General features: G+C 47.1%; 1 protein-coding gene across 1 annotated transcript; it reads right to left on the bottom strand.

Moving 5' to 3' along the window:
* Nucleotides 1–4,479: 4,479 nt before the first annotated feature.
* LOC137900311 (uncharacterized) lies at nt 4,480–12,526 on the bottom strand. The gene is made up of 18 exons (XM_068744375.1): nt 12,408–12,526; nt 12,196–12,249; nt 11,818–12,013; nt 11,477–11,722; nt 10,704–10,853; nt 10,332–10,616; nt 7,712–10,260; nt 7,469–7,595; nt 6,925–7,030; nt 6,617–6,822; nt 6,247–6,404; nt 6,097–6,165; nt 5,693–5,841; nt 5,501–5,615; nt 5,239–5,426; nt 4,995–5,136; nt 4,761–4,887; nt 4,480–4,668 (listed from the first exon to the last, which is right to left on the bottom strand). The coding sequence occupies exons 1-18, from the start codon at nt 12,524–12,526 to the stop codon at nt 4,480–4,482; spliced, it is 5,175 nt and encodes a 1,724-aa protein (XP_068600476.1).
* Between the last annotated feature and the right edge of the window lie 11,790 nt (nt 12,527–24,316).

The raw sequence follows: 24,316 nt of genomic DNA, 5'->3' as shown, positions 1-24,316 counted from the left end.
CTCACTAACCTGACGTTGTTTCCTCCGGCGGTTCGATGGTGGCGGCGGCGGCGGCGGATGATGGGGAAAGACCTGAGGAGCGCTGAGCGGTCAGGGACAAAGGGAATCTCAAGAATTTCCCTCCTGCTTGGATGTCTCCTGTTTGAAAATCCAGACCTGGAGGTCGCGGTCAAAAATACAAGTAGATTTTTCTACCAGGTAGCTAAACTCTAAATATCCGTCTTTGGTGTTCACTACTAAAACTAACCTCAGCTGCTTCTGTGGGCTCAGAAAAGATCTCTGCAGGCTTCAGTCAAACTCTGCTTTCCCACTGACTTCAGCGCTTCCTTCCCTGACATTCTGTTTCCTCACTCCGACTCCATTCTGTGATTTGTTTGAGTGTGATTAGGGATATGTGTGTGTGTGTGTGTGTGTGTGTGTGTGTGTGTGTGTATCCTGTCTTCCGTCTGCACAGAATGGCTGAGCTGTGTTTGAGGCAGCTGTTAGTGTCTGGCCAGGGAGGCAGCAGAGGGTGATAACCCCTGGAACCTGGGGGAGGGAGGAAGAGTGTTTATTTGGACAGATTAGAGGAGTAAGAGTATACGCTGGCCAATCCACGACAGCCTGACTGAGGACTTTCTCTGCTCCGCTGTCAAACACGGATAAGGTGAGATTCAACATCGTAAAAAACAAAAACAGCTTGGCTGGTTTTCACACTGACGTTCGAGCCGCGCTGCGTTCAAGGCCCTGTGAACAATGAGAAGGCGTGAGTCAGAGCTCCAGAATAAGAAGGTAAAGGGCACGCCAGAGCTGCCTAAGCTGCATCTCAGGAATGACAGGGGATTGGTTCCTGACCCTGTGATGAAAAGCAGAGCTCCTCTTTCAGAAAACATCAGGAAATGAGAAGGGGGGGGGGGTAATTTGGTGGAGAAAAGAGGCTGTCATGGGACTGATAAGAAACCAGAGGGGCTCAGTTCAAAGGCTGAAAAAGGCATTTTAATATGAAGTCTCGGTTTTTTTTCATTCCGTTCCAGACATCTTTGTTTATTTGTTTCATATCCACCCCCAAGAGAGAATGAGGGCACTTTAACAGACAAACCATCAAGCAGCGCCTTGCCCTGGTGCCCCGGGGTTAAGGAAATACAGGAGCAGAGGGTGATTTTGTCATTAACTATGCCACAGCGAGCTGTTTACGTGTGAAGGGCGATGTCTGAGGGGGTTGGTACAAAGGAAGAGCAGCCTTCCTGTCCTTAGACGCGGGATATCCGCTGCTGTGTCCACGTTCTATGTTGAAATGTCCCTGTATCTGCAGCTCGGTGCCATGCCTTAACCCTGGAGATCGGCACATTAAACATGTGATGAAACATTTGGCTTGCTTGTGTGTTGAAGCACGTTGGGCCTTGGATATTGGGTGTTGTTTGCTTTATGTATATGAATGTGTTACCTCGTTTGCACCACAGCAGTATATAATAATCTCTGGACTTTGTAAGGTTTATTATTCTGTTGCTTTTTGCTTCTATTTTATGTCTGAGTTTCTTAACTACATGTATGTAAATGGAGGATGCAACCCTGCAACTTTGACAAGGTGGTATCAGGACCCTAAGGGCAAGCTGGGCTCTTGACCCCCCCCTTGTGGTCATTATTGTAACTACAGGGCAGCAGGGCAACCTTTAGTAATTTGATTCACATTGATCTGTCTGTAACTTTTTGAGTTATGTTGCTAAAAGTCAGACAGAGAGAGAGAGAGAAAAAAATCAATAATCACATAGAATTGTAAAACTGGGTTTCTCTCTCTCTCTCTCTCTCCACGCCACAACACAAACAGAAAAATAAAAAAAGGCAATGAGCTGCTGGAGATTAATTTATCAAAACATTTTATTTTCTCGAACAACAATACAATATGTCACGGAAATATCACAGAGGAATTTAAGACAGGTCTGGCTCAGGTTTTCTTCTATGCGAGTTCTTTTCAAAACAATTAAGTGCAGCATAGATCAAATGAGTCGAGAGGAAAACAGCATCGCAGCACCCTTCAGATAATGCTCATAATGAGGACAAGATGGAAAAGAAAGAAAGAAACAAACAACCCAGGAACGTCATCAAGTCACATTTCTAAAAAGTCTCTGTAAAAGTGTCAAGAATTACAACTACGGCTAATGCTCATCGTAAAATCACGAATGCCTCATGAGGTTATGCATTTCATACAATGGAGGGAAAAAAGAACTTTAAAAGAGTTTGTATTAATCTGTTAGATACAGTACAAAGACATCATTCAATTTCTGATACAAGCAACTGTGCCGAAATGGCCCTCAGCACCAAACACTTTCTGTTCGTACATTGTAGTTCTATGCTGATGTGTAATAAGGAGGGGCCTAGCACCATGTGGGGGTCTAGCACCATGTAGGGGCCTAGCACCATGGAGGGGCCTAGCACCATGTGGGGGCCTAGCACCATGCAGGGGCCTAGCACCATGTAGGGGCCTAGCACCATGGAGGGGCCTAGCACCATGTGGGGGCCTAGCACCATGCAGGGGCCTAGCACCATGTAGGGGCCTAGCACCATGTGGGGGCCTAGCACCATGCAGGGGCCTAGCACCATGAATATTAAACTGCCCTCTGATTGCACTTCCCCTATCCATGCTTTATGGCCATAGTATGTTTTTTTAAAATACCGTGTAGGCCCTTTATCAAGAGAAGTACCCTTTGATATGCAATAAATATATAAGAAAACAACCATGTACAGTATAAATAATGTCACAATTTACATGTTCATCTGTCATCCAAAAAACAGAAACCGACAACAAAAAGAGGTATAAAAGTGGGAGGAAGTTCCCATTGCAGTATTTTCAACTCGTGTGAAACAAGATATTTGTTTTAGGGTGAAAGTTCTTATATATAGCAACAACAAAAACAAGTGACCGAGGAGGACAAGTTCAACCATATACAAAAAAATTGAGAACAAAAACCACATCAGTCTTCTAGTAAATCCCGAAAACAAATATATTATGTACAGTAAATAAATGGTGTGCACAGACCAATGAGGGCAGGGGTAGGAGCTGGCAAGTCATCGGCGGGGGGGGGGGTAATTGGATGCTGACCTCCAAACATTCATTTAAATCACACAGCCAAGCAGTTACGTGTGAATGCAGTCCAGCGTAGGACGCGACACTCACCTTTGAGCACTGATGACTCACAATTAAATGAATATATTTACTGTGCGTTGGCATTTAAAACACAAAATCTAAATCAAGATTCGCTCTGCCCTTCTCTTTAGCCTTGAGCTTTTTGCGTTTTAAGATCTCGCATCTCTTTGGATTTTGTCTGGACCGGCTCTCCGCTGACCCAAAACATCAATGGCGACCCAGTCGACCCCACCCCCACCCCCGTCTATGCACACCACCGCGTATCTCATGAATTCATTCACAATTTACAATTCTTTATTTTCTCTATAAACAAGAACATCGCAACGAAAGAGGTATAAAACTGGGATGTTTTCCCTTTACAAAAGAAACAAACAAAATTTCACTCTGTCTGCGTATCAAAGAGACCAACACCATCTACATACTTGATCTTCAACAAAGAATGAAACCAAATTAGTCCTCTACAAAACCCGTACTTTAGAGAAACGAATAAAAGTTTTCTTTCTTTTTTTAAATATACCTACATAAAATCTTAGTTGTGGGCATTTCTTCTAATTACCTCTCCTCTAAATACAGTTTGCAAGGCCAATGTGGTGTTACTTCTAGGCTGGTAAAACTTTTTTAAGTATCTAAAAAAAGAATAAATAAGATTGGAATAGCACCTCAAAGAGTATACAGACAAGAATTCCAAAAATGCCGTAGTTCACCTGAATACAAAAAAAAAAAGAAAAAAAGAGGAACCAATACGATGCCAGATGCGACAATCAGCTACTTCTCCTGTGAAGCCGTTCCCCTGCTGGTACGACAGAGTAACAGCGAATTCATGGACACATAGAATAACTAGATTGGTGTAAAAGTCCGACTGATTTTGCATAAAAGTACCTGAATTAATACACAGAACCGGCTACTTGACGCTTTTCAATCACAGCAGTGTCCGTTGAACATAGAACCTGATTTTCATTGATAACAGTGCTCACATTGAATTTTTTTCTGAAATGCTTTTCGTAAGAAGTACCAGTCTAGTCATTCTATTTCAAAAACACACGTCCAATCAGCAGCTGGAACGGGGAAGACGGTGAGTTACAGTCGGGGGGGGGGGGGGGACTTGCCGAGTATTCCATACCTTATTGTGTGATGTAAACAATATTGAGTAAACGTGATTGGCTGAGTGTTGTCAGGAACAGATTGCCTATGAAGGCAAACGTTTGTGCTGCCATTAGAGTTTTGGTTATGGCTGGGACACACCAGGGGGCGGGGCTTGGGGGAGGAGTCCTCACTTCGGTATGGGCGATGGCGCCTGAAGGGGGGGGGGAGAAAAGGAGGCCACGTGAAGTCACAGGGCGTGTCTTTAGCATGCAAGACTAGAGGCCGAGACTGACCAGCGTGAAGCTGTCGTAGGTTCTCGTCAGCTCCTCCATCCGGTACTGCTCCAGCACCACCACGCCCGCCAGCAGCGGCCTCTTGGCCCGGGCGCAGTCCTCGCAATGCACCACGTAGCTCTTCTTACTGCTGTTCTCACTGGTCACGAACAACAGGTCGAACACCTCCACCTGCACAAACGCATGTCCGGAGGCACGATAGTGCGAGACTGATGCAGAGTCAGGCTGCGGGAGGAGGAGGAGGAGGAGGAGGAGGGACTCACGTCACAGTCGTTGCAGTAGTAGGCCGGCTCGTCCTTCAGGCGGCTCTGGTAACAGATGTTCTTCCCGGCGCTCACCAGTTGCCCTTTCAGGATTTGGATGTGCTTGATGGACTGCATCAGACAGTGTCTGAGAGGAGCAGAGAGCGAGGGATGTCAGCAGACGTGCTCTCTCTCTCTCTCTCTCTCTCTCTCTCTCTCACACACACACACACACACACACAGACAGGCTCTCACTTGATCATCTTGAAGGTATCTCGGTCGCTGATCTTGATGGTGCGAGCCACATTCCAGGAAACGTGTATCATGGGGACGATCGACTTAACCTTCTTCACCTCGTTCCACTCGAAGCGCTCCAGGGCGAGTTGATATTGGTAGGCTGGGGGGGGGGGGGGGGGGGCGGAAACGTACACTTGTGACGCTCAAAAGTCCTTCAGCATCAACAGTCCGGTTTCGCTCGCGGCTCGTCCCGACCACTTACAGTTGAGCGGCCCCACGTTCCAGGCGATGTTGTTGCACCAGCCTACCGCTTGGACCCAGTGCACAGTGCCCGCGTTAATCCACACCAGATCCCCCGGTCTCTGGATGAAGCGGTACACGGGAATGTTGGAACTGTAGAGGTCTTCCAGGACTGGCCACCAGGACCCAGTAAGGTAGTCTACGCCGTGCCTGAGGGAAAACAATCGTCATATTCAAGTGCCGGTTCTTGCGTCTGCTGCCGTTCAAACAGTCTCCTCACTCACTTCTCACAGAATTTGTTGATGTCCTCCCAGTAGTGTTCGTGGACAGCAAACCACTCGCAGTCGCCCGGGCCGATGTTGATGTTGACCGAGCAGAAATTGTTGTTTTCCTGATGACCTGAGGAGAGGAGCGAACGCTTGATTCACCCAGAAACGCCCGTCATCTGAGAGGGCGCCGACCAAACGCCTGCTGACCTGGCGTGCGGCTGCCCGGCACCTTCATGTAGAGCTGGACGGTGTTCATGCCCAGGATGGTGTGGCCCACGTGGCCGAGCATGTTGTTGCTGGATTCGACGCGCATGAACGCTGGCAGCTTCAGCAGCTCCTGCAGCTGGGGCTTCCACCTTATGAACACATATGTTGGGTAATCTAACAGCACAGTGTTAGATTATCACTGCGTCCACATTGCTGATCGGCCCAACTTGGCTCGGATCAGCTCGACATGATCTCTCAGTACCTGCGTGGGGCTCCCTCGGAACCTCAAGTGCCCCCCCCCAAATGGAGAAGCACAGAAAGGCGAGTATAGAGCCGAGTCGATGCCGATAAGATTGCAGGGGAAGTTGGACTCTAGAAAGTGCAGAAGTTCATAACAAACCTACCTTTTATGGTCCGAGAGGTCGATATTGGTCCCAAATTTAATGATCTTCCCACCAGCTTTCTGCTCTGAGCTGCGGAGAAGAACGAGGTCTGAGAGGAGGATTGCCAACTTCATAAAACCGTGACTCCTTCACGCAGACAGAGCTCAACGCGACGCTGACCTGGGCGTGCCGCCGCCGTTAGCGTTATGCTTGTCAAGGGCGGAAGCATTTTTGGCGTTCGCGAGAGTCTGACCAGCTTTTGCAGCAGTCGATCGGCCCGAGGAGTTGGCTTGCTCTCCTTCCTCTTCATTCTCGCTCTCCTTCTCGTCCTGTAACACATCTACATGAGCTTAGCCGACAAGTCGGCGCTGCACGGGTTAAAGTATCCCTTTATATCACATGTCACAGACATTTGATATAAATACAAGAAATAGCTAGTTAGCTAAGCTAACTAGCTTGTTTATTAACAAAGCCTTTCAGTTATTTTCTTCATAGTAAACCTGACACGTGCTCGTGTGTTCGCGTGAGGAAACATGTCTACCTGCAAGCTCTCCTGGAAGCTGGACGCCTGGTACTGAGCATATTTGGCGATGGTGGTGTGCGAGCGGCTGCTCTCACACGGCCACGCCTGGACCGACCCGCTCACGTCCCAGTTCTGGTCAGCGGGCTGCTGAACCTGAGTCCTCACTTCCACCGCGTGTTCCGCGTTGGCTTCCACCAGGGATTTGGTCGAGAACAGGCCGAGGTCTAACGTAAAAAGACGACAGTGCTAACAAAAATGGCCGAAAGCCCATCTGGAGTGAAGGGAATTATTAAACGGCGTAAAAAACGTAGCGAGTTGAAACGTACTGAGGCGAAGAGAGCCAGCAAGGCCTCTGATGACGGTCACTGCGTTTTTGGGGTCGGTACAGAACTGCAGCAGAACCGGAGACAAGGAGTCCCTCTTGCTTTCCAACTGAAAACAAACAAACAAACACAAAAAGCAATTACAAAAAAGAGAGCAAATAAATACAATTACATCATTAAATATTCTTAGTATTGTATTTAAACACATAAGCTAGCTAAATGGATGCTAGAGCCCAAGGACCATGCAACCCTATACAGCGTGTTAATCGTTTTACGGCAATCATTAAATTAGCTTAAATTGTTAGCATACTGATGTTAGCTGAGTAACATTAGCGCAGCTGAGGCTGATGGGAAAATCATTGGTTTTGCAACGACTCTTTATTGTACATTTTTGGGGGGGACAAATAAAAGATTAATGCCAATGCATCACGTAGTTACTGAGATAATTCAGGTTTAAGTAATGGACCTATTGATCGATTGATCAATAGGTCGCTCTCTGGGCTCGATCACGCCGACTACGGTCCCTTGAACGATGCCGACGACTCACGTAGATGCTCGGTGTGGGAGGATTGAGCTTTTCTCGAGGAATGGGGATCCCGACGCCAATGCTCGATTTCACAGAGAAGGCAGGAAGCAGGAAAGACTCCTTGAATTTCCCTTCCACCTTTGTGCCCCTGGAAAAAGGTGACAGAGCGATGAGAGGCATTTGATAAGAACCCAGCTCCACTATCCCCCCTAAATATCCTGAAACAGGCAAGCAGACCGGCAGCATCTTTGTCAGAGTACTCACTTGCAAGCTCGGATCAGTTGAGCGCCGGTGTTTTCAATGCTGATCTCGGAAAGCGGGATTCTTTCCTCCTCGATCTCGGAGACGTTGAACGTTTGTCTTCCAGCACTCTCGACTTTAATCAAGAGGATCTTCAGCTCCTTGCACAGGCCCATGGACAAGGCTTTCAGTTTCAGCGGGTCAACTGGAGCCGAGGGTGCAGGTTCACTGGCTGACGCCGACACGCATAATCTGGATGCTACGGTTGAAGCCGAGCGACAGGACGTCTTCGTTTTTTCAGCAGCTGAGGAGGTCACATGTTCTACCCCACCAACGCCTCCTGTCCTCTTTGTCAGTCTATTTCCATCAGTCTTTCCAGTGTTCTTCTTTTCTCCCTGGGTGCCTTTGCCATGCTGGGATTGATTTTCCTGAGGAATTCGGCCCTTCTTATTACCTTTGCGCCGCCTGGGGGAGTTTCTGGAGATGACCGGTAGCGAGGATGAAGCGCCACTCTTTTCCAAACTACCTCTTTTACTCGCCTGGTTTTTAGGACGGCTGCCTCTACGCTCTTTCGTCTTGATCTTAATCTTGATCTCTTTTTCTCTTCCTCTTCCCTTGACCCTTTGCTTTCTTTTTCTGCCTCTACCTATGCGTTGCGTCTCCTCGCTCGTTCTTCTCTCTTCCTTGGGGGAGGCAGCGATGAGGCTGGTGAAAGACGCTGAATGGGTTGCAGTCAATCTCAGCTTCGCACTCAGCGATCCATCCAGAAGCGAAGACTCCATCGTCCCGTTGAGGATCTCTGCGTCTTTATCCTCTGGTTTCCGTGTCGGATCGTTCTTAAGTTCCTCGTGCTTCTTCTGCACTGGGGCATCCGTGCCGGGGTCCGTCAGATCCGTCGGACATGCGTCTGAGGTAGCGTGAAGAGGTGACTCCCCACTGGGTTTGGCAGCTGCTCTGGGATCTGATTTCGGGGATAAATCCCGATGCTCATGGCGGCGAATCTCTGGCCCCAGTGCCAGGGAAGACGATTGCTTCACTCCTCTATTGGGAGGGCCCCCAAATGGGCCTCCCCGGCACGAGATCCTCTGGCCCCCAAGAAAGTTCGCCAAGCTTTTGAAGACATCGTCCAAACCTGTTTTATGGTGGCAAAGCTCACTAAGAAGCGAGCCGGAGGTTTCTCCGCTGATCTCCTCCTCTTCCTCCTTTTCTTCTTGAGCCACTTGCTCCGCTACGCGAGGCGCGTCGCAGAGTTCGGTACCTTCACTAGACTTTTCATTTTCACCAGACTTTTCATTCACGTCATCGACGCGCTCGCTCTCAACGGGAGGAGATAAGCACTGAGTGGGGCTGGGCTGGAGGACCGGTCTCCTTATCACTCCCTTTCCCAGCTCTTCCTCCTCTTCTCCCAGAGTGGATGCCGGAGATCCGTGCCAGCTGAGGACAGGAGGCGTGTCTGCAAGGTTGTCTCCTATTTCCTGCAGATTCCCCATCACAGCCACAGGTTGTAGGTCTGGTGCTTTGAGGAGCCCCCCCTGCCCACGCTCTTTGCCTTGGGTGGGTTTCTGTGCGCTAACGGAACACGATGTGGTGAGAGGTGCCAAGGCTTTAAATAATAAGGCGGGAAGGCTATCGTCGGGCGTCACATGTTTCCTGTCTGTCGATTGGGATAGGACAATGATGGGTCTCTTGCTGATCTGGTTGGGACAGACGTCCCTACGAGCTTTTGGGGGACAGCTTTTCTTCTTGGGCATTTTGCAGCTCTTGGATTTTGGGGACGGCTGTGGCGGAGTGCTGCTGGGATGAGGGGAACCAGTCGATGTCCCGTGAGCCCTCGCTTCCTGTTCACGCCGCATCCTCTGCTTCTGCTTTAGCGAGAACTCTCCTCGACCCCCCAGGGGCAGAGGCGTCTTCATTGTACCAAATTTGGCCTCTCTTGTGGAATTGCAACCAGAGGTGGAGGAAAACGCCTCGTTTCCTGTGGCTTCGCTCTTCAAGTTGCGCCTTCTCTCCTTCTTCGTGGCTTTACTCCTCCTCTTTTTGTTGTCGACCAACCCTTTCTCGTCTTTTTTCTTCCGCCTCTTTCTTTCCTCGCCCTTTCGGTTCATCTTTTGAGCATCACCCTTTCTCTCTTTTCTCACCGGTTTATCGGCTTTCATGTGTTGTTCCAGATTCTTCTTGGGCTTTTTGGCTCTGGCGTGAGAGGACTGCCGTGAGCAGAGGGTCTGCGAGGTCTTTCTGTGTTTGACATCTAGAAGCCTAGATTTTGGAGAAGCGTGAGGTGAAACAGTTGGGCTAGAAATCAGGCTAGGCCTTGGGGTGTGGTTAGGACTTCCCTGGACTTTCTGTTGTCCACTGAGGCCAGGATGACATTGATGAATGATTGATAAATCTTTCACCCCAGCGCCCACTCTGTGTGAAGAGGGACCGGTCAGAGCTCGTGGAATGCTGGCAGTGGAACCTCCATCTTTAGAACTGTAGTGGAGGAGGGATGAATGGTTGGACGAATCAACCCCTGAAGACCTGGAGAGCGCCGGATCCCTCGAGACAACTCGTTGATGAGTGCGCTGAGATTCCTGCAAGTATTAGATTTGCTTAGATCCACGCACGACTTAAAGGAAAGCAAGGTTTTCGGGGACGTTCTCACTGTGCTTTGTTTGTGGTGGTGGCTCCAGCAGTCCTTCTCCTCGGCGGGGCGTAGCGGTGGGTTGTGCTGCAGGACTCTGGCGTGGCCTGTGTGCCGCTGATAGTGGTAATCGTGGTTGTGGTGGCTGTAAGGCACACGAGTGTGGTCTGCTGGTGAAGACGAAGCTTTCCGGTCAACCGTCCCTCTTTTTCCGTGATGCGGCGGCCTGCTGTCGCCTCTCTGGCTTACAGCCGCAGGATTACTATTAACGACACCGTTTGCTCCAGCTCGCAGTTTAGAGGTCTCCTGCAAATTTCAATGAAGCCAACGACAGACATGAGGAATGATCAAGAAGTTTGTTTGCTTTTTCGGTACCTGTTTGGACATGCGTACCTGTTGCTGTGTGGCTGAGGTCCTGTGGTCCGAATGGTGGCTAGGACCGCCTCGGTTATGAAGAGGCTTCCAGTTGTCCTGGTTGCAGCGGTGGCGAGGTGGTGGCGAAGGGGCCTGGGCGAGTGAAGGCCTTGACCCAGGAAGAGAGGACTAAAACGGAGAAGCATAAATATATCTAGAGAGCGCAGACCTCCGCCAAGCAGCTCATTTCAATCCTAATTGGATTTACACCGTCCACATGTTGATCTGGCTTCACCAAAATGTTTTCAATTGTTCTCGGTATCTTTATACACCAACCATGAAAAGTAAAAGTGAATCGGAGTTTATGCGTATTTTTCAACTGATTTTTGAATCCGTAAATGGAGTTTCCAGTGTTAAGATTAAAAGTTTTTCCTGACCTCATTCTGGATTAGATACAGATTAACTTCGGTTGTGAGATAGAGGCCCCCCCACTCTACATGAACGTGTCAAATTTCATAAACATCGGTCCATAATCAACCAAGATATTGAGGAACACATTTTGAAGCTCCATTGACTGCAACGTCCACGAAGGTTTCAAAGCGATCCAGAATCCAGGATCTCTTCTGGAACGACACCAAAATGTACCTGTTCCTAATAACATTCCATATGTTTCTTAAAAAATGTCATCAAGAAATGTGTCTGTGTCACAAACGGTGATTATTACTTTACCCCCCCCCCCCGCCTCGGCGGAGGAAATAATCAAGTCTAGACGGGATTGTCCGACTGGGTGATGCTGAGCCAACAGGTCTTACCTGATCGGGGCAAGAATCCCGTCTCCTCTTGGCAGGACACTCCTCTCTAGGGGACAACGGGGGCAGTGGCGTTGGACTTTGCTGCTGCAGCTGCTCTCGTCGCTGGTGGGGGGCTGGCCTTTTCCAGGGTCCCGGCCTGTTGTTGAGCATTCGACCTGTAAAGTTCCTGTGACAGTCTGAGGGGAGCCATCTCTCTGGTGGGGGCTGGAGCTCTCTGTTGTTGCGAGGCAGGCGAGGAACCCCGTGCTGTCAGTCAAAAGAAAAGAAAAGGCACACTCGGAATCAAGTTTTAAAAAAACAGTGTGAACTCATTTGAACAAAATATTCTGCAGGCCACTAACATTGTTGTCCCAGTTTGCGTAGCGATCTCCAGGTCCTGGTGGGTGTCTATTGTTGGTGCAACCCCGGGTGTGGAATGATCGTGCAGAGTTGTGATGCCAATTCTGGGCCTCAAAAAGTCGTTCTTTACCTTCCCAAATGCGAAGAGGCTGCCGGTGCCCCATCTTGTCTGGGGTATTGTTGACTGATCTCTCCCCCCTAAGAACAGACAAACTAAACTAAGCAACAAGTATCATGGTGTAGATACTGAATAAACACAAATAAATACAAACGCTATAGCGCAACACAATTTAGGGAGTTTCTAAACCAAATGAATATTCTAACAGTGTTTTTATTCTACTGCTGCTTAATTAGAAAGTGTAAGTGAAGTTTTGACTCACCTATTATAAAGATTATTTGATGGATGATGCGATTGGTTGCGGCCTTCTGGGTATCTGGGTATGAAACACAAATAAAATCGCCATTTATTTTTAACTTTGATAAGATAATTTTTGCCTGGCTTCTAGCTTCTTTCATTAAATCGACCATATATGCACGGCATCTGAGGCGATATGTTTACTCCCATGAAGGGACGACTCTCGGCGTCACTGACCTCTGGGAGTGGCTCCAGGGGCGACTGTTCATAGGGGCCCATTGTCCTCTGTTAGGGCCTCCAGCTGGATAGGAGTCCCATACGTTACGGCCAGAGTACAGCTCTGCCTGGTGATACATGCAGCCTGAAACACAAATGGTGTCCGGTGTTATTAATTCATATAAAAATACTGAATGCAATGTTCCATTTCAAGCAGATCTGACAATAGAACACTAAATGATGCGCTGCTACTTTCACTCCAAACGTGGGGCGATGATCTATGCTGTTCATTATTTTGATTTCATTCTGAGTCATTCCTGCACTTCCTACAGAACAAATTGCCTATCGCAAGATGCTCATGCAAAGAAGTGCTCAACGCACCGCTTCATCGTTTGGACTGGAACGACAGAGTGGAGCTCGTACCTCAGTCCAAAATCAAAGTCAAAGTCCTCTAATCCAAATCGCTGGATGCTAACATTTAAGACTAATACTGAAAAACTTCAGCGAGAACAACAAACAAATGGGCAAAACATAACCTCATCAGCAGAGAGCTAAAAAAAATTTAAATAAAGGCTTATTGTAAAGACCCTGTAATCAAGTTAAAATCCAATTAGAGCAGCAGAGGAAACAGAGACAGTTCTGCTCTGCATCATCAGTGCATTTTACATTCATTATTTTGCTCTGTGACATTTAGAAAAACTATAGGAACAATCTATAGCTTTATGCAAAAGCTTAATTGAACAATCAGTGTGCTTTTTGGTACAGGAACCCTCTCGGGGCGCTGCAGATGTTAGACGATCGCATGCTAACAGCCACACACAGACTGAGAGCGGAGGTGGAGTAACAAGACCCCGCTGTGGTTACCAGTCTTGGTCTGTGTTTGGGAGGCCCTCCACGTCACACCTGGGAGCAGAGAACAGCCTGTGGACGAGAAACAGAGGGGAGAGAGTAACAGTCTGCGCTTTGCATTTATACAGTGATTGGTTTCATTCTGGCGCTGCACTTCTCCTCGTTGCGTACTCTGAGCTCCGGTCCTTTATTTCCCTCGTCTCTCTGCTGCATATGAACCAGTTGCTTCTCTGTCATCCGATTCTTAGCCTTCCGTGCTTTTGCTTGCCTTGTGGGGATGAACTTGCGCGTGCGTGCCGAGATGCGTTATCACACCTGCCGTGCACAGCTCTACGCCACGCCACCGGTGCGCCCGGACCCCGGCGAGTGCTGAATCAGCTGCAGGAACCACCTCTACCAACTGTTTCGTGTCCCAACGGTTGCTAGGAGCAACGGAAACCAAGCGGCTCTTTCTGCTGTGGCTTTGAGTTTTTTTTTTTTTTCTTTGCATTTACATTTCTTTTTAGAGGTGGGGAGAGGACACACAAGGCTCTCCCTGTGCATTCGGCGCTACGCTGCGAGCATGCGATAATAGACCATGATGCACCGCAGGCACGGCGCCTCGCATCAGCACCGGTGCCACTAAAATGCGCGCCCCATCAAACCTTTTCTCTGCTTTCAAACACACTTTTCCTCTCTCCTCGCCACATTTGTTGTTTTTTTTTTTTAAAACCCAGACCTCGCCGACATTTTAGCAACATCACACGGGCAGCTGCCGGCGCCCCCCCCCCCTGCTTGCACGCCGTTTGAGAGCGTAGTAGGAGGAGCTATCAGTCATCAGCAGCTCGGATTGGACTCGACATGACAATGGCTCAGTGCTTCGAACGTTCAGCCCATCTGCGCGGGGTTAACGCCACACATCTGGATTTGGGCTCAAAGGCCAAATGATGTCATGCGCAGAAGAAGGTTCAAATGTTTCCTGCTTTTTGTGTAGAGGTACGACATTACAGCTCTGCTTTTGACCTGCATTGTGTAATATTTGAACACAAACGTGCGCGTGGGCGTTAAGAGACCTCAAAACCTGCCGTCTGCTTCCTCACTACCTCTGGTCACCAAGGAAACCCAGGTCATCCCTGTCATCATACCGTAGCAGTCATGCCTCCATTCATATCTCAACTCTGTGTGTGCTTGCGTGTTCGTGCACGTGTGTGTGTGTGTGTTCACGTGCAGCCTTGTAACTGATCTTACCTTGCAATGAATACTGACAGAAAAGGGGGAGGAAGACTCTGGTTTGAATTCGACAGACCTGGTGCAAGCCTCAGATCCCTTTAAAGAGACACGCTCGTCCTCCGCTCACTGGGAAACACGCGCACGCACGCACACACACACACACACACACACAGCAGAGGGTGAGGAAATACCACAGTCCGTTGGTGCACAGATGTACCAGACAGGTCGGTTTTATTGTTTCCCATGCAGGATGTTGCCTCCCCCCCCCCCCCCCCCCCCTCATCCCTCAGGTGCTGCTGCCGCTTCTCTTCCTTTTCTACTCTCCTTTCCTACAGCAAAGCCGATAAACCTGACCGTCTCTAAACAAAGAGAGCGAAACGAGAGTATAGAGAGGAAGAGGGGGGGGGGGGGGGGGGGCACCCAGTCACCTCTGACAGGTTGGTCGTCCTTCCTCTCCGTTGCCTCTACTACTTGTTCCAGCGAGGCTCCTCTTCCATTCCTGAAACCCTATATCTCAGCGTCCCTGCTTTTATCTTCCCGGCTTCGATGGGCATTACTCTGACCGTGCCTCACCCTCCCCTTTTTCTCTGCACGCCGTGCGTGTCCTTGTATCCCTGGCAACCGATGATATCATTTCGTCCAGAGCTGAGAGCGAGGCCTCTCGAACGGAGGGGAGTGTTTGGGATCTCGTGTGATTTTGACATGAGAGAGGGGGGGGGGGGGGGGTACCCTACAGCCGTATTGCAGCCACTATTAGCAGACTGATCGCTGCTGCAGTTCTGCAAACAATTACGATCCGCGTCCTCGTTTCGGCGGCGCCGTCTGCCACGTTCTCGCACCGGTTTGTGCCGATTTGCATCACTCGCCGAGAGGCATTATGCATGCATGTGTGTGTGTGTGTGTGTGTGTGCAAGTTGTGAGTCTGCTGTTCACTACACCATAAAAGGAAGAGGATGGGGGGCCGCACCAGACCAGACCGGCCCCGTTTCTCCTCCCTCGGCCAGCTGAGGAGGAGGAGGAGCAGGAGCCGATGGAGAGGAAACAGGAGGTGAGAGGCGACGTTGTACAGGCAGACCCTGAACGCATCGCATGCACGGTTTCTATTGGATTCAAGCAGCCCCCCCCCCCCCCCCCCCCAGTCACCGGGAAAGAAAGTACAGTATGAGCCAAATATCAATCACTTTTCTAAAAATACCCCCCCCCCCTGCTTCACTTCTATTCTACAATAGCAGCCGGTGTATGCTCCATAAAGTACAGGGGGGGGGGGGCTGGAATGTTCCAAGGCAAGGTCAAGAACCAGAAATAGGGGGGGGTCCTTCTGCAAGCAAAAGCTGCATATTTGAACAAAGACAATAAACAGGTTCAAATAAAGCGCTGAGAGGCGCGTGTGTCTGCGTGGACGCGCACGTCAGCCTGCTGGGGAGGAACAGTAACCCAGAACCGCACGTCCGACTGTCAGCCATAATCAGCTGAACGCCCGCACGCGCGCGCGCGCGCGCACACACACACACACACACACCGCACGCATGGTGTGCGTGAGCGACAGCCAGCAAATAATACTCGCTTGTTTATTTTCGCTTCAAGTCGAAACATTTTGGTCTTTTGAGCGGAAATAAAATCACAACAAAATAAATAAATAAATAGATTAAAAATAGGCTTAAATGTGATTAAACAGGCAGAGAAGTGGAGCCGGTACTGTACGTGACACAGTTAAAAGGAGACTGATGGTCACACCGTCGGAGTGCTGCACGCACGCCTCCCACGCGCACACGCACCGAGACTCAACAGTTACACGGAGCCCGGATGTGAGCTGCACAGCTCCTCTTCACTACATTCATCATCCCTTGCTCCTGCACCGTGTCTCTGCATGTGAGCGTTTCACGTGCGCATGCATGTATGTCTATGTGTGCGTGTGCTGTGCAGAGGGGGCTTCATGCATGAACGTGCAGTCTGCAGACACACACACACACACACACACACACTGCAGGGTGTTCAGCCAACACAGATTGTATTGAGCATTGGAACAGAGAAAATACAAAAGAAAAACACGAAAAGAGGAGAACCAACACGCACACGCACACGCACACGCACACACTTCAACATCCAGGCGCGCGCAAATGAAACACGGAGCTGCTCCTCTGCTGTCATCTTTTACCTCATTTGTGTGTTGCTCCTTTTTGGTCCACTCGTCCCTCGTCTCCCTCTCTTTCTCTCTTCCTCTCTTTCTCTCTCCCTCTCTTCCTCTCTTCCTCTCCTTCACCACCTTGTCTCACCCGATCCTCTCTCCTCTCTCCTCTGTCTCCTTTCTCCCCCCCCCCCTCTCCTCCTCTTCCTGTTTCCACTCCACTCTCAGCGCTCAGGCTCTCGCAGCAAACCCCGATCCATGTGCAAAGAGACCGGCGGGGCGGGGCCCCGAGCCAGCTGCCAATCAGAAGGGAGGATCTCTCCTCCGTCACGGGTTGCAGTGAGGTACGTGAAGCGGGGGGGTCGCAGCAGACAGAGGTATGGAGGGGCTCTTTCTCCTCTGTGTGTGTGTGTGCGAGAGTTGGAACGAAGCCTGTACAGTAGAAGAGATATTTTAAATTCCGACATGGCGGTGAAAGAATCTACCCCCCCCCCCCCCCCGAAAAAAACCCACCGAAACATTTAGAATGCGGGGTCTTACACGCGTTTCGTGCTCATTATCATGCTGTTAATATATATATATATATATAATTAATGAGGAAAAAGGTTCGAGCTGGGGGGGGGGGGGGCTGACGTTGGATGAGCTCAAATGTCAAAGGGGGTGGGGCTACAGCAGGTTCAGGAGGGGCGGGTCTAAACTAAAGCCAGGCCTTATGGTTCACGATGCGGGACTACCGGCTCGCCCCTCCGCGCTTCTCACCGGTCCGTGACCGAAACGGAACCGGCAGAACCGAGACGTAAAGACGGAGAGAGGAGAAGCCGAGGAGGAGGAGGAGGAGGAGGAGGAAGAAGAGGCAGCCGAATCTAAGAGGGAGACGGTGGAGGCAGACTGAAGCGCCTTAGCAACAGCCCCTCATCAGCCCCAACTCCATTGGTCAATTCTCAGCCCCCCCATGTGGTTAATTTGGACCAATCAGCGGGCTTTGGTGCAGAACTAAGAGGGGACAGTGTGTTTGGTGAATTGAGCCCCCTGGTGGTCCAGCGACGAGAAACTAGCTCCTGTAGTTGAGGAAGAAGTGAGCTTTAAAAAATATATATATATACAGTACAATATTTATCAGTACAAAATATATATACACTACACTTTCTTGTTATCAAAGAAAGTGTAGTGTACAAATCAGTCTGTTTCACATGAAGACTGGATTGCAAAATTGGTTACAGAAAAAGTGTAAACATTAAGTTGCTCAGTCAAGTCAGTGCAAATACAGTTACATTGAAAAAAGAGAAGAAAGGAGGAAATAAAGAGGATAGAAATCAAGTGCGCTTCTTGTTCTGTTATTTTTAAAGGTGTAATGACGCAGCAGGGACCATTTTATTTATTTATAGTTGGACTATCTTCTTTCTCTTCCGGTCATAGTTGCGGACTCGGATTCTCCGAGTCCAGACTCGAAACCCTTTGTCTGCGGGCTGGCACTGCCACACTTTTCAGTTTCTGAACGTGTTACACGTTTTTATGGACTTTTCATTATGGAACAGGGGGATTGGGAACAAGTGAAAAACAAGCCTATACTGACCCCCAGTGGTAAAGATGTATAATTGAATGATTGAATACTGACGAGCCTTTCAGGATGAGGACAATTCTAAAGACAGTAGAAAACAGGTACAAAGTAGGTTTGTATAATTTTCATGACCAGGCACATTCATACTCGTCTACTGGATTTATTCCAGGTCAAATAGACACTAAATTTGATTCTTATGGACCAATGTTCCAAGCTTGTATGATGATCACTGAAATACCGCAGGATTTATTATAATTATATTTATAAAGAAGGTTTACTTGACATTTTTATCTCACCCCATGGCAAAAAAAACTCAAATCTGTCACATGGACAGTCATAACCTTAAATCACATTTTCTATTAAAGAGCTGATGGCATTAAATTCAACAGCAGCGTAATGCCCCCCCCCCCCCCCTTCCACCGAGATGAACCAGGGCCACACTTGGTCTGGTTTTTAATTGGTGAAAATGCTGACAGCTGGAAAAATGTCTGTTCACGTAACTGCATCAGCAGCCACAGTTGCATAAGTTATGATCGTCATAACTCAAGATGAGATCAGAGGGGCAAGCTGGTCCCTCGATGAATAACGACCCTCCGTCACCTCAATCGACTTACGAGGGCGTTGAACGATTGTCGTTCCAGCTAATCTGACAAACAGTTCCTATTTACATAAGACTGACTTTTGGAGGGTTTTACGGGATGGAAGCAGAAACCCTGGCCACGATTGAATAAGTTTACATCCTCCTTCACAGACTCTATCAGCTCTCTGCTCCAAATGTGTTCATTAGAATCGATTTTGGACTATTAAAAGCTTCATGCTATTTCATAAATACAAGCATATATATATTTTAAATGTCTGTTTGATTGCTGGCTATACTTTTCAGTTTGTTGGTGATTGATCTCTTTTCGTGCGTGGCAACAGGCAACACATGACCACGATCTTCCTCCACAGTCGGCAGAGAGGGACGCCTGTGCCGTGCCACCGCGGCCTTCAAATGGCAGTCGGTAATGTGTCCAGTAAAAAGAAGGAGAATTTGCATAATGAGTCCGAGTTCCAGAGGACTGAAGACTTTGGATACAGGAAAGGAGATTCAGATGGGATTAATTCCTCTGCATGCCCAGCGAGCTGCCAAAATAGGTCAAGCACCCATTTTTTGGCAGAACATGGAACCATTTGCTATGAAATACTCATCGTGCTTCATTGCAAGTTAACTTCCTTCAATTTTAAATTAAATTCTGGATGATTTTCCTCAATTTACACGTCCGTGCTAATCATTATCGTCACATTCTCTATGTGTTAGAGTCCTGCTTTACTAAGCTGACGTGCGAGTAAAGCACTTAGAACACAGAATGCATCGCAGTTACTGGTGTTATAGGCCACGTGGCCGCAGATCCTTCTAATGTGCCCCCCCCCCTAGACAGTTTTGCATTGAACCGTTGTGGTGATAGCACAATTTTAATTATCCCTTTTCAGTGTTGGATATTTAATCACACTCAGCAGAATTATATGAAAGCAATTTCCACAAACACAATAAAACAATTTCTTCCTCTTCATCAAGAGAACCGATATTCCTCAGTGATGAAGTGACGCACATGTGTATCAGAACCTTCAGATCGTCTATGACAACTGCCTCTCCCCATCACCCCTTCCTCTGTACCACCAACACTGTCTAGACGTTGCATGCTTATGCAAGGTCAGCTCTTGGCACGTGATACTCGCAACGGCAAAGTTGCATTAAGCAATTAATTAGTCATTGATTATAGCTTAAAATGTGACTTCAAAGAGGTGTGATTTGGTCTAAAAGTGCTGATTTTCCATTCGTTTCTTTTATATTATAACTGTATCCAAATAATGAAAGTATTTAACGAGCTGCATTGAATGAATGGAAAGCAGCGCATTCAAGCAAACACGCCAGCAGGACAAGCATGTACCAGTGTCCTATTGATTTATTACGTACAACAGCTGAATAAACATGGCTTAGGGGACCGTTTCCTTCATGACAATGCTGCAGCCAAGTTATTTCAGGATTTAAAATTCAAATCCTTTGGCTCACTCAACAATTTCCTAGAATCAGAACTCAGTTTGTGTAGTTTAGAATACTAAACTGTGTGAAGCTGAGCTTGAGGAGGCTATTTGCTTAAAAAAATAATAATTATGAATGCTTGATAGCTGCTAAAATGCAGCAGCAAAACTGATTACCAGAGATGGAGCTATTGGCAAATGATAACTTGTGTCAATCTGATCATATTATTAATAACTTCTTCTGGGTGCATATTAAACACAACAACTGTGATGGATTATTTTAGGATCTTGTTTGACCCAAATAGTTTTAATCCTGTAATTTTCCATGCTATTAAAATGATATATTCGGGTATATATATATATATTCCAGTATATTAAAGTCAACAAAAATGACTTTGTCTGACATGTTAGGTGTTTAAATTTAATCAGCTTTGTCATCTTAGCGCAACAAAATGTATATTCTTATCACACTTTCCTCCAGCCTATTCTTGCACCCAACAGTAATAGTCACATGACACCACAAAATATGACTCTTTGATCAGAAAGACCTGCACGGGGGGCCTTCCGAGATATCCTCCTAATAGCTACACACGCTTGCAGGAACATAACTGACTCCCTGGTGGTAACAAGGGTGAAAATAACATCACGAGAAGTGAGTGAGAAGAACGTCAGGAGCTGCTCCAGCTGGCGTGGGGGCCTACTTGTGAAGCGAGGACATCGAATTCGGCAACGTGTCGCTTCTCCGACAGGATGACAAAACATGGCAACGCATTTGTTTAAGAATGTCTTTTAATGCTTTCCTGTTCAGATACACAACATACAGTGTGTAATAGCCTCTATTTGAAATAAAAATATGAACTTTAATTCTCTCAAATCCGTCCGGTCGTTCCTCTCTCTCTCTCTCTCACATGACTCTCCAGCTATAAGCAGTTTACTGAATCAGACTAAAGGAAACAAGCAGGTGCAAGCCTTCCTGTTCCCCCAGTAAATGTTGCAATATGAAGCATTTGGATCTTTGTAATGGGTTTATTTTAGGGGGTTTTGGTGTATTTTTTTACTTTATTTTAAGCCAACATTAATGTAAACATGTAAAATTTTTAACTTTTTGAGTGTGCTTCCATTATCTGTTGGCTGTCCAAGCAGCTGTTTTTAAAAAAACAAAAAACAAAAACGAAATACTACCGCAATTATGATGTTTTTCTGGAAGCGTAGACAACTCAAATTTAAAGCCGGGCCAATAATCTCATGAACAGAAATGTAAATACAAGATAGCAAAACGACGACCGTGATTAGAGCCTGAAAGACAAGAAAAAGGGTCGTACTCTACGATGCCCAAGACGACAACAATCCTGACCTGACAGTCTCACAAGTGCAGCTCCTAGATCTGTGGTTCATTCTGAAATCATTTCAAACATCGGCACCGTCTTGTATTTTCTGCCACATTTCTCAAGTCATCCCCATTTTCTCCTCCTTCATCTGTTCTCTGGCTTTTCAACCAATAGAAGGGCTCATTTCACTCAAACAGCCGCCCCTCGTACGGCGGGTGCTACTCGACGCTTTAGGCAGTTGTACACTGAATGCAGTGAAAGTATCCTGACATCACAGAATCAAGGCTAACCTGAGCAGAAAGCATCTCTTCTTGTATTTAAACTGACCTCAACAACGCTGTGATTTTTAAAATTTTCTTTTTTTGATTCATTTATGTTAACAGATGACCTCATGTGCCCATAACCACTTAGAGTTTGCCCTTGAGATCTAGGAACTAAAGGAGAATCAAACATACGCATGAGCTCTGGATGTCATCAAAACTTGCACCTGTTGTCACAAAGAAAAGATCCGGCCATTCACTCAAACCAAACAACAAACATAATATTTACAAATTCCAGTTTGTTCTCCTACAATTCCAAAAAAAATGTACAGTTTGTTTTTTGGGTGGTGGGTTTTTGTTCGTTTTTATCCTCGCCGCTTTGCTCCAGTCCAGTGTGAGGGATGGCAGTCTGGCTCCAGAGTGTCCTAAAGCGGACAGGGTGCAGGACATGACAAGGTGGAAGGACTTCCGCTCGCCTTGCCTTTGTGGTTTGTTTTTGATTAATGACTGTCATTAAAGATCTTTTTTTTTTTTTAACTCGGGTTTTTCGAATGCATCCTCCGTGCATCAACAACGGGCTATTTCGTTATTGCCATCAAATCACCATTTGTCCACTGTTGTCCTACGTCACTGTTTTTTTGTTGTTGTAATTGTCCAGAGTGTGACCCGTCTCTGCGTGGAGTTGTGCGAAAGATGTGAAAACGCGCATATACAGGGCTTTCTCATCGTAAATCGATCTCACCCTTTCTGCAACCTTGCAGAGGGGAGCGTGAAACATGGAGAGCAGACGAGAAGGTAACTGCAGGCAGTCTTCAAACACGTGAAGCATGAGGCCGACGTCAGTCGCAGACAAAAACCTTCCTCAGACTAGTCATGTAAAAAGAGCAGTTTCCTTTTTTTTGTGACTAATAAAACCCCCCCCGCTAAGTTCAGGTGAGACTCAGTGGCTCAGAAAAAAAATAAAAATAAAATGAGGGAGGAAATAAAAGAGGAATTCATCAAGTCTTTCTGAAAGGTTAGAGGGTGAGCAAAAATAAAGAGGAAATATTTATTCTCTGTTATAATAGTTTTACACAATATTCATCTCTTAATAGTTTAATGTGTTTTTTTTGAAGTACCACAAAGTGCAGCTGATACTGAAAAAAAAAATAATAATAAAAAAAAAAAGGTGTGCAAAAGAAATGGAATCAATGGCGAACAAGACAAATCTTTAAGGTGACAAACAAACATATCTGTCCACACTCCTAATAATAAAAAAAAAATCATGCAAATATCCCAGACAGCAAAGCAGTTAATAAAACATTATATTCTTATTTTTTTAATGAGGATATATTGAATCTGATTTTCCCTTTTGAAGAAGAGACCAGCCACAGTGCAACATTGAGCATAATAAAGAAGAAGAAGAAGAGTGTGGATCAAAAAGAAAGATGAAGGAGGTTGGCACTTTTTTTATGATGGTAATTCCTTTACGTTAGACAGTCAGGATGGACTTCTCCGGGCCGTCCGCTGGACGCCAGCGAAGGAGGAGCTTTATCACAGTACTTGGCACCAAGAATGCTGGTAAAAACGAGATATCAGAATATCTTTTTTTTTTTTCATTCATATCCTTACAATTTATTAATAATACATCATTTACATTGTATAAAAGACTCCAAAAAGAAGAGAGAGTCTAGGAGTGATTGCGAGAAGAGGGGGGGTGAGGCTGGAGATGGGATTTGTCGATGGTTTAATAAAAAGAGCTACGAGAGGCGCTGACGCGGCGAGGAGATGAGCGTGAGGCGGCGAAAAAGAGCCAAGCAGTTAAATGACCTGGAAATGGGGGTTCAGACAGAAGTAATGAGTGAGAAACAAATAAAGTGGTGGGCGTGATTAGAAGCCAAATGAAGCAGCCTGACTTCCAGGTTGCGTCCCACAGAGTTATTTCTTTTTACCGCCCGACAGTCGAAGCCCCAATCTGGAAGTGTTTCAAAAGCAGCGTTTGTTAATATATATAAGAGGCAGCAAAAAAAGCAGGACTTTAGATTCTACTTATGTCACAACTGAAAACAGCTACATAAAGTTTGTCAACAGCAGATTATCAAGTGTAAAAAAAAAAAAAAAAAATCAATGGAAAACTCACATATAGAACCTCCGGTGAATACATTTCACACTCCACTAAAGTCTCTAAAATCAGAACACACAGCGAGAGACAGCTGCTGGAACATAGCTGCTCGGCGCCGGCGTGCCAAAATTTCACTTCCAGATTGGGCCCTTAAAGCTGCAATTTGTAAGTTTCAAGAACTTTATGACGGACAGCTTGCCGGGGCGTATGCTGCCTCGTACGAAAAGCTGCCGGCGCATTATCATTCCACTAAATGAATGGGAATGGATGCATTTCTTCATCTATGCCAAACATCGTTTTTACACAGATACAACAACACATGCGCAAAAAACAACCAAGCTCACACTTATAGGATGCACGACCGTGATCAGCTCAATACCGACGGGCTTAAAGCTGCGCTTGGTGGCTCGCCTAAGCAAGAGATTTCACAGGCGCCGCAACAGAGCGAAGCAGGATGCGCCCGCGATGTCGGGGCGTT

This window comes from Brachionichthys hirsutus, chromosome 10, assembly GCF_040956055.1.
Source record: "Brachionichthys hirsutus isolate HB-005 chromosome 10, CSIRO-AGI_Bhir_v1, whole genome shotgun sequence".
Taxonomy (NCBI): Eukaryota; Metazoa; Chordata; class Actinopteri; order Lophiiformes; family Brachionichthyidae; genus Brachionichthys; species Brachionichthys hirsutus.
The sequence above is the reverse complement of the archived record's forward strand: the minus strand, read 5'-3'. Positions and strand labels throughout refer to the sequence as shown.